The sequence below is a fragment of the Egretta garzetta genome, unplaced genomic scaffold, assembly GCF_000687185.1.
Source record: "Egretta garzetta isolate BGI_Z169 unplaced genomic scaffold, ASM68718v1 scaffold553, whole genome shotgun sequence".
NCBI lineage: Eukaryota > Metazoa > Chordata > Aves > Pelecaniformes > Ardeidae > Egretta > Egretta garzetta.
The window spans coordinates 1,058,564-1,068,426 of record NW_009259328.1 but is presented as its reverse complement, the minus strand read 5'-3'; the positions used below and the strand labels follow the sequence as shown (position 1 = coordinate 1,068,426).

General features: G+C 40.4%; 1 protein-coding gene across 1 annotated transcript in view; it reads right to left on the bottom strand.

The window, feature by feature from the left end:
- Nucleotides 1-2,230: 2,230 nt before the first annotated feature.
- The window catches only part of ACAD9 (acyl-CoA dehydrogenase family member 9), a 21,657-nt gene continuing 14,024 nt past the window's right edge, over nt 2,231-9,863 (bottom strand). The window contains exons 13-18 of the mRNA XM_035892221.1: nt 7,913-7,992; nt 7,233-7,359; nt 5,312-5,389; nt 4,331-4,459; nt 3,195-3,267; nt 2,231-2,715 (exon numbers count right to left, since the gene is read on the bottom strand). Coding sequence (XP_035748114.1) covers nt 2,615-2,715; nt 3,195-3,267; nt 4,331-4,459; nt 5,312-5,389; nt 7,233-7,359; nt 7,913-7,992 — 588 coding nt within the window. The 3' untranslated portion in view covers nt 2,231-2,614. The remainder of the gene's footprint in view (nt 2,716-3,194; nt 3,268-4,330; nt 4,460-5,311; nt 5,390-7,232; nt 7,360-7,912; nt 7,993-9,863) is intronic.

Here is a 9,863-nt window from a genome sequence, read left to right as displayed (position 1 = left end):
ATATTCAGGCTCTTGTCTGGCACAGCTATTTATTTCATTACTGGGACATTTTCTGCTCAATGCTTCTACTCACTTGTTAGGCAAGCAAACCACCTGGGGGCTGTGGGAATGTCCAAGACAGCTTTATAACCTTTGCTGAATAACCTGGCTGTTGGTGGTGTTTGGGTTTTGTTGAGGGTGGGGTGGTTTTGGTTTTTTGTTTGGTGTTTTGTGTTGTGGTTTTTTTTTTTTGTTCACCACGAAGAATCAGCTTGTGATTTGCCTTAAAGGGTTTTGAAGCACAAAGGTTGCACATAATGGCTTTAAAAGAAAATTAAAAATAAGTAAGTGTGCTCTCAAATACAGGTTTATTAAGGCCACAGGAGTTTGAGCAACATGTGCTTTAGCTGTGTACATTTCCAGCCTTGCAGTTTGCCTGTAAGGTAAATGCTCTGGGGCTCATTTATGTATTAGTACATGAGTGCGCAACAGCTTTCATTTTGCTTCTCCATGTTTTGGGGAAATCTAGGCATTTAAAAATTGCCTCACCTTGGAGCGCAAAGGCACCCAGAACTCCCTGCATAGGCAAACGTTCCTCACTTCGCCTGACCACCTGCTGTTTTCTTGTCCTATCCCAGCCCTGTGACCTCCGTTTGTGTGCCTTCCTGGGAAGGAGGCAGTGCATCGCCAGTGGCTTTGTACAGGACATGCTGCCCAGCACAGCACGGAGCAGGAACGTTATCCCCGGGAGCAACACAGCATGAGAAGTTTGAAAAACTCCAAGGTGCCGATTCCAGGTAAGACAACCTCATTGCTAGAAATAGCACAGGTGGGCCCACATCATTTTATATGGCATGCGTCAAAGAGTTGCAGCATACAGACACAGTAATAAGAAATTAGTAGGTTGATAAACATAATCCTTAGGGTGTATACCAAACAAGCCAACCAATTCTATAGGACAGCTTGGCATTCTTGGAAAGTCTCCCTTTCACAGCCAGACTCCCTAACTAAGGAATTAGGTCACTGGTAACCATCAGCCCTGCGTGTCACAGTGTATTTACCTTATAGGTGCACAGAGTGAGCTGTCAGTCTCCACACCAACACTTCAGCCGTATGCCTGGCCTTACGTTGGAGAACGTAGGCTGCAGGATTTCTAATCTAAGAAACACAAATCTAAGTTCTTGAAGTGCAATTTTTACCTTTCTAGTTTAACTGCTAGAAATTTGAGGAAATTTCATGTTATTTGAACTTTCTAAATTAAACTGTATCAGACAGCAAGTCTTGCATTAACAGGAAACTAGTAGTTACTATCACAATTATGTACAGAGAGAAAAGTGGTTTAATTAATTGGTAATCATGTAGTCGAAGATACTGCTTTGCTTCATTTAATTGTTCAGTTCTTGAAGAAATGTAGTCTTTCAGAATCCCACACTAGCTATAAATCATGCTTAACAAGGTCAGACTTTTGCCCTTTGAGTGTCAGCTTGTGAAATGATGATTCATTAACACCTGTGTGGAAACCAGGTTAAACACTGTCATTTCACAGCTGGCCTCTGTCTTCCAAAGGTGTTCGCTAACAATGATACCGGCTGCATTAGCAGATTCAGAACTACTGAGCTGGTAGCAAATTTTGACAGACCCCACAACACTCTTCAAATGTTACAGCACCTGACGATCCAGGTTCCTTGTTCAAATCACACTTATCCCAAGAGTTGTGGAGCAACAAGAATGAAGGAACACACTCACACTAATGGATAGCAGTGGTGAGCTCATTGGCTGTTTTTACACATCCAGTGGTCTTTAGTAAACACCTTTAATTGAGAAATTGCAACACTGACTGACTAGGAATTTGTAGATAAAGAGATACCGCTTGATCGCCAGTCCTTCATTCCAGGTTACTTTGCTATAAACAGTCATTTGCTCACAAGAGAACAACCTGCAAGAGCAGGAGGCTGCACCACCACAACCCTCTCCAGAATGATACGCTAGAGCAGAGTTATTCTGGATACAGGTAACCTGGTAATCAGAAAGCACACAATGAACAACAGGTAATTGGTAATGTATACCCAAGTAACGGCCTTCCTGGAGACATCTGGCCAGCAAACAGCTCCCAGAGGCAAGTACAGGGACTAGCAAGAGGGGAGAAAAAAATAAAATATGTGTAAACTGTCATCAAGTCTGAATAATGCTCATGAAAAAAATCTACTGTATTGTGAGGATTTTTCAACAGAAATGACAGCTTATCTTTAAATAACCCCCCCTATTTATTGTTGCTCCCGCAGTCCCCTCCAAACAAAATTGTTCTGATGCTGCAAAGCCTCTCGGCGCTTCTCTACAGGTGAGTAAGTAGCCGATGTTAAGCTTGCTTACCAGAACACCCAATCCCTTCCCATGTCTCACTGTCTGAACCTCAACTGTCCTTTTCTAGCTCCAAGGGAAACAGACACCTATAACTTGAGATGTAAATAAAATTTACTTATCCTTTTTATATGAGATTGTGTTTAGAAGTTTTATTTTACATCCTAATTACATTTGGTAAACTGACAAAATAGTTATTTTTAAGGTGTTAAATACTTGAACTGCAGAAAATCAGTGACTGTTTTACATTCATCAGTATCTGCTGGCAGAGAAGCAATTAGAACGTCCTGTCCAGTGGATGAGAACAGGTATAGGCTCTCTTTTCTAGGATCTGCTTTGCAGCTTTTTTAATACAGTCATCGAGATTTTCATCTGCATCTGTGGAGAAACAGAAGGAGCAATTAACTGAAGTACCCTAAATAGCTTTTCTAAATGTCTTTCAAAAAGGATTTTAGAAGACAAATGCAAGTACCTAAAGTTCAGTGCCAGGAAATAACCTCATCTCCTAAAGAGAAAGATTATTGCAGCCTGGAGTTTCACAGACCAAATGCCCAACTGTCAGTAGGTAACAATTACCTACTTGACCTTTTTGGTTATTGCATATTCTCTTTACAGGAGTATTTGCCACTGCCAGATTTTACATTCCTCCCCACAGCTGGGGGCAGAAAGTATCACTGCTGTTTGTTTTAGCTGTTAAATGAAGAGACTCTACATTCAGCTGGTACCAGTTCTGTCCCTCATCCTAATTGCAGGTAGAGTGGAACTATTCTGCTGGTCACATCAAAACCACCTACTTCTGGTTTGGAGTGTGTGAAAGTCATAAGAGTATAAAACTTCTTTTATTTTATAGAACTTACATTTTTGTAACTGAGACATGGCATAGTTATTCTTGAAATATGCTTCTGTGCAGAAGATATTTGTAAGCAGCACCTGAGAAAATAAAAAGCTCAGTTAGAAACGAGTAAATGGCTTTCATAAACAAAACAATGTAAAAATACAGTCATTTAAATTCCTGTAAGTCTAGTTTTGACTCCCAATAATGGAGGCCCACAAGCTAGCCATGGATGTTGCAAGCTTAGCTGTTATTTTTCCCCCACAGCTGCTGAGTGTTGATTTGGGATGAGCCCTTCCCTCAAAACGCACCAAAAGACATTTTTGGTGATGAACCCAGAAGGACTTACACAAAACCTTAAGTCTCAAGGCCAGTGAAGACAAAGGTTAAGCAGGTTGGATTTGTCTAATGCTTAATTGTAGCTAATGCTTAATTGTAGCAAATTTACTTGTCCTGTAGTGTAACTGTTACCACAAAACTTCAAACGAGCTGCTATGCAACCGCCTGTGTGCCAAACCCTCACTTTACTGTCAATAAATTTATTGACAAAATATTGTTGTTATTATATGTAACTATTAATGATTATATGGGAAGAGTTTGGGAAGAACTGAATGGTATTAGAGCAATATAATTATATATATTACATAACAGTAATATAATAGGTAAGAGAACATGCAAGTTTGTAATTCATTCATAAATGTGTATGTGTGTGTTAAAATACTTCAAATACTTTAAATAAGCACGCAACTCCTATGTTCAGAGCACCTGAGAGGCAACTGGTGTGGTTGCTGCACTCTTGCACCTATCAGTTGAGAAACCTCCTGGTGTGCTGTTGGTTTTAGAGGAGAGGTGCTGTGACAGACAGAAATTCTTAGCAAATGTAGTGTGTACTTTTAAGCATAATGACAGCTATTTGTCATGGAGGTTTTGCAAAGTCCGAGACATCATTGTGCAGTGCCTGCTGGTTTAGAGCGCTCTTAGGTCAGCCTTGTGAAACGTGGAAGGGCTGTAGTGTCTCAAGGAAAAGTCTGAGGCTGGAGAGTGCCTCTTTATCACAGAACACTTAGTGGGGCAGAATGGCAATAAACACCAACTGTGAAGCTACACAATCCAAGGAGCGCAGATGTTAAATGGGTGCGACTGATATTAACACACACTTACCTCATGGTCATGGTTTCTTAGGCCGATACTGATCGACCGGCTAGCTCTGGAAATGGCCGCTGTCATTGCGTATAAGTTGATAACTATATCTGCCACACGCTTCAGAACCAGCTGCTCATCCACTATTGTCTAGAAGAGAGAAAAGGATCATTAGCTTGGAGTCTGTCAATTCACAACTTTAACCAAATTTTTTTTTTTTTTCCACACTTTGTATTTAGGTTCATGCTTATTTAGCACAGACAGGTTAAGTTGTTACACAGGCATTCCACCCTACACCAGAAAGTTTTAGGTTTAACTATGCTCTGCTTTTTCTACATTTAAACTACTAAATTCTGGATTAACTGTGTTCCACCTTTTAACCATCTTTCTGGCTGCAGCCAACAGTATGATGGCTGCATCTCAAAATCACATCAGTAAATGCCGAAGTCACTGAAATTAAAGAACCAAATGTATTAAGCCTGTTCAAAAGATGCATTAGCAAAAGTGGAATGTGGCAGGGCCCAGTCTGATAAGCGATCTTAGAACAGATCAGATTAACTGTCACAAAACAGAAAATCCAGGATATTCTAAGTTCAGTCTCTTACACCACTTGGCATGGCATCATTACAGCTCTGGTGGCTGTACGATGGGGATGAGTAACAAAGTCAGAAACTGCTGGCATAGCTCTTCATTTGGGAACAGGGAAACAGGTCCAGTGACTGCTCACAGCAAAGTACTTACAACAGCCACTGGAGCAGGCAGGACTTGTGCTTAGAGGGAGAAGAAAACAATTAATTCACTAGATTGCTGGTGTTTTGGTTTCATTTGTTTGTCCACTACCTCGAGTGCAGAATTTCAGTGCATTTTCTCTCATTCAATGGAAACGTGTGGTGTAAAGGCAGCCCTGGCTCTTGCCACACATACAGCCTGCTCTGGATTCTAGCGAGGCCAATTTGGTTGAGGATAAACAATTCAATAACAAAGATAACAGAAAATAGTTACCTTGCCAAACCTGCTTAGCAGGCCTCTCACTGTAGTTCCAAAATAATAGATGTTTTCTTCAAGTTTCTGGCCGCTTTGCTATAAGACAAAGCAGGAAATACAACAATTTGAGTAGTCTTCTAAAGGAAAAAAAAAACCAAGCCCCCTGCCCCATTAGAGGGGGACACCTGGATAAAGCAGCAGCACATCCTAGGGAAGCAGCAGCTCCCCCCGTGCTGCCCAGCCAAAAAAACAAGGTCTGGGGTGACGCTGCCTTCTGCGTGAGCAAGTGGCTGTTTGGCCCCCACAGTCCTGGGCCTCTGTGGTCTGGCTGCAGGAGCCAAGACACAAATCAGCATTCTCAGCCTCAGCACAAAACTAAGTTTTCCTTTTTTTAACCAGTCAAGACCGGAGTTTAGCAGAACACTGTTATGAGGTCTGAAACAAATCCTGAGTCATCAAAAGGAAGGAACAATATCCAGAAGTTGAACATCCAACAGGCAATTCTACGGGAGAAAATAATGCTGTATGCCCCGAGATCTGTGCCCCACCACAAGAACAAAGTTTCCCTCTCTAAAAAAAAAAAAAGCACTTCCAATTTTCTGCTAATAATTGCAGCGTTTATTATCAACATCTAGTGACCAAGCAGAATTCCATTGTAAGATGATCTTTCACCATTTTACATCTTTTTATTCTTCCCAGCTAAAAAGGAGAAAAAGTTTCCTTGTTTACCTAAAAGGAATAGGATTACAAAATGCTGATTCTTTTCTGAGGGGAGAAAATAAATAAATCACTGGTCAGATGCAGCCCAAACAATACTAGATTTTCTCTGGTCAAACACTGTTTTTTTAACATTCATCCACTTTGCCGCTGAAAGCCAGATAGGCACTATTCTTCCTCTACAAAATATGCATTAAAATGGTCTAAATTTTACTTTTGGCAACTCTTCAGTATAGTCTTTATGCTTATGCAAATGATAGTTTGAAAAATTTTTATGCTACGTTTAGTTCTGCACAGCAAACCTAAGTCTTATCTAACTGCAGCAGGTTATGAAAACGCTGAAAACCAAGCTTATCTGGTGTGAGTCCACCAATAGTCTCAAATTCTGGTAGGAAAAAAATTTCCAGTGTTGCATTTGGCTTCTATTAATTCATAAATGCAACTAATTCACGATGCTGATTCGGGCAATGTGAGTGCAAGTGGGTCTGAAGCTGTTGAGAGGAAACGTGAATCCTGTGTGTCAGCTAGGTCAGCACTGCTGCCCTTAAAACAACCCGCCTCTGCACCTCTGCAGAGAGCAGTGTATTTACCCGAAGGAGTCGCTGTATTGTTAAGCTTCCCTATGTGGAGCAAACCCTCACACATCCTCTTACCTGTGCGCCTGAAATATCCAACCTGCAGGGCAGACTGGCAGAACAGTTCAAATCACTAACAAATTGTCATAGGACAAACATACCTTATTTGTCTTCTACTACAAGAGCATTCATCTTTGGTCATAAAAATTATTTACTAGAAGTGATTAAGCAAGTATGTATGGTCACAGAAATTCTTACCTAAAACTGTATTACTATTAAACAGAAAAAAATACCATGTTTTGTACCTGAGCTTATTATGAAGGGCAGCAACAGAACACAAAGACTTTAATACTGTGAAGGCTCAATTTATATGAATTACTGAAATGGATATAAACCTGGATTTGGTACAAATACAGACTTAGAGCATCATTTTGTCTTGATGTGTACCCATGTAACATCTATAACTAAGTCCGCACCCCCAAAACGGTATAATCATCTGTTTAAATTTGTAAATCCCACTGTTCCCAAGCACACCCTTGGTTTTGCACAGGCAGGATATCAAGGTGTGCCAAGCATCGAAGGGAATCAAACATGAGGGAGCGGCATCTGGACCTGATCAGAGTGCACGCTGTCCCCCTCCCCCTTACCTGCAGGCTAGGATGCACCACTCCCCGATCACCAATGAGCCCATAATCCACTTTTCTGCCCATCATGTCCCGTAATTTGTTTAGAAACTCCCCCAGTGCCACTCCCACGTTTCCTTTCTTGATTTCTCTAAAACATGGGGTAAAGAACAGCCGTTAGGGCCCTTTCCTGGTTTGCAAGGGAAGGTTCAGGTAACCAGCTGGAATTGTAAATGCTCTACCAAACCCCCTGCAGTTTGTCTATGAATCATCGCATCCCTGGATCCATTTTCCTGTGACATCTGGAGACCAATTACACAGCCTTAAAAGTGCACAACATGGCTCAGACTCAGTTCCTCTCAAAAATACAATACATTCCGGAGGCCAGTCTATGCACTCGGTATGTGCAATACAGCTGTCTTACCAATAACACTCTGTTATAAAAATCTTACGTTATAAGGTTTTAATTACTGGTCTTTTATGAGAGAATTTTACACCAGCTGGGATTGTAAGATAAAATAAGTCCAAGAGTCTTAAATACATAAAACATCCAATTAATCAAGACCCCCATAACACTGAACTGCCTTTTAGACAAGATAATACATTCAGAAATGATTTTTTTTAAACTACATTTTCCCCTCTTAAGTTAAACAGTTATCAGATTCTGTTTAGTTCATTAAAAACTATTAGCAATAAGAACATACTTAATTTTGCCAGTTAAGATTTTGCCTGCATATTGCATACCCGTCAAAGCAATATACATTCGCAGAATTTCATTTGTTCCCTGTAAAAAAACCAAACATAAAGTGTAAGTCACCATCAAGTACAAAGCAGTTTTAGTATTTCAAAAATCCAGATATGCTGTGCTAGTATTTGCTACACATTTTTTTTTCTAAAACAGCTTTTAATGTCCAAATAACTTATGACGTGCTGTGCTTTTCCTTGAAATGGTCTAAAATGCATTTGGGGTGGCAGCAGACATATGGCTGCAGAGGGCTGGGGATACTGGAAGCCAGCAACAAAGACTGAACACTGCATCAATTAGGGTTTTTTTTTTTTAAGTGTATGTACAATTTTGAAGGCAGGTTCTTTAGCTAACTATAAAGTTTACAATATTAATGAATGTTTTCCAAGCAGGTCTGTTTTGTCAGTCTTCCCTTCCTATTCTAGTTTTAAAAGCTTACTCTTCATCTGTCTATAAATGCTTCCTATCTTTGGCTTTATCTCAGTTATAAATTCTGATCTCATTTAGCTGTGAAGAAGTTGAGCCTCTCCTTAATTAAACATACCTATGTATCACAATGAGAAAGAAACCAGACTAAATGTATGCTGAGTAAAAAATAAGCTCTGTATTGTTCCAGTAATGCTGCTGGACAACAGAAATGGACCCCAGACAACAAGGAACAGTCTTTAGAATTCTGTCCTTGGCTGCAGCAAACTGCATTTATCAGATCTGCTCGCAGGGCCCCCACAAAGAGGCTGTGACAAACAACAAGGTAAGTGCAGCCACCCTCTTGTAGCAGAAGAGCAACGTCCTACAACTGCTGGGATCAGTGAGAAAAATGAGCCGAGTCACAGGAATTCCAGGGCTGTGGTGGTGGTGGTTTTTTAAACAAGACTTACACAACCTGTCCAGTGCAGAAGGTCTGCTCTGCTTCCTCCAGGCTACAAAGTGCTCCTTACACCTGGTTTTGGTTTCACTGTTCAGGTCTGTGGGCTTCACATGCGCCAGACCCCCCGGGGATGGGGGAGGATGACCTTACAGGTTGGCTGGTTTTACTCTTGAATCAATATCGGAATTGACTCTTCCTACTTACAGGAGATAAACATAGGCGTATTTGCAAGAGCAGTGAGGCAACTGCTATGCACGGAGCTGCTTGTGTTAATCTGCAGTTGAGATCTCTGCTGTCCTGATGCCAGGAGGTAAATAATAATTTCTAAAAGGTCCATCAAGAAAAATCAAGTCTGGAAGTCAGACTCAGAGGCACAGATGAATGGGCACTGATAATCCAGCTTGGAAACACAATACATTTCACAGCCAACTTTTTTTTTTTTTTTTTTTTTTTTTAATAAATGCACATCAGTACCAGTTAAAACTTCTAAATTAATCTTCTGTGAGTTTCTCTACTTGACTTGTGAGAAGCACACACGAGGAAAGGTTTAGGCACCAACAGAGCAGCTTCGCCACAAAAAAAATAGAAAATCCTATTACAGAAATCTGCTTAAAAATTCCAATTCTGCCCATGCCTCTTACCAAATGCTATCACTTACATTAGCACAGATACATGAGAATAAAAGCAGCAGAAAGGTTTCAAAATGCTTGATACAAAGCAAGACGGCCAACTTCATTCTCACGAGGCTCTTTCGGCAGACATAGTACCCCAATTGCATCGTGAGTCGGCATATGCAATTATTTATGGAACATAAACTGCTGAGTTACTTTTGTCAACTGAAACAGTTTTAGGCTTTTATGCTGATTTAGAATCCTTTAGTTTGTTCAAAACAACAACAAACCCAAGCCATGAACTGGGATTGTCTTCTTCTCAGGACAGCATATTTAAAACAGCTGCATATGTTGTTAAAAACATCCAGAAAGTTTCTAAATATTTAAGAAGAAACTGTATATATATACACCAGCATATATATATATATATA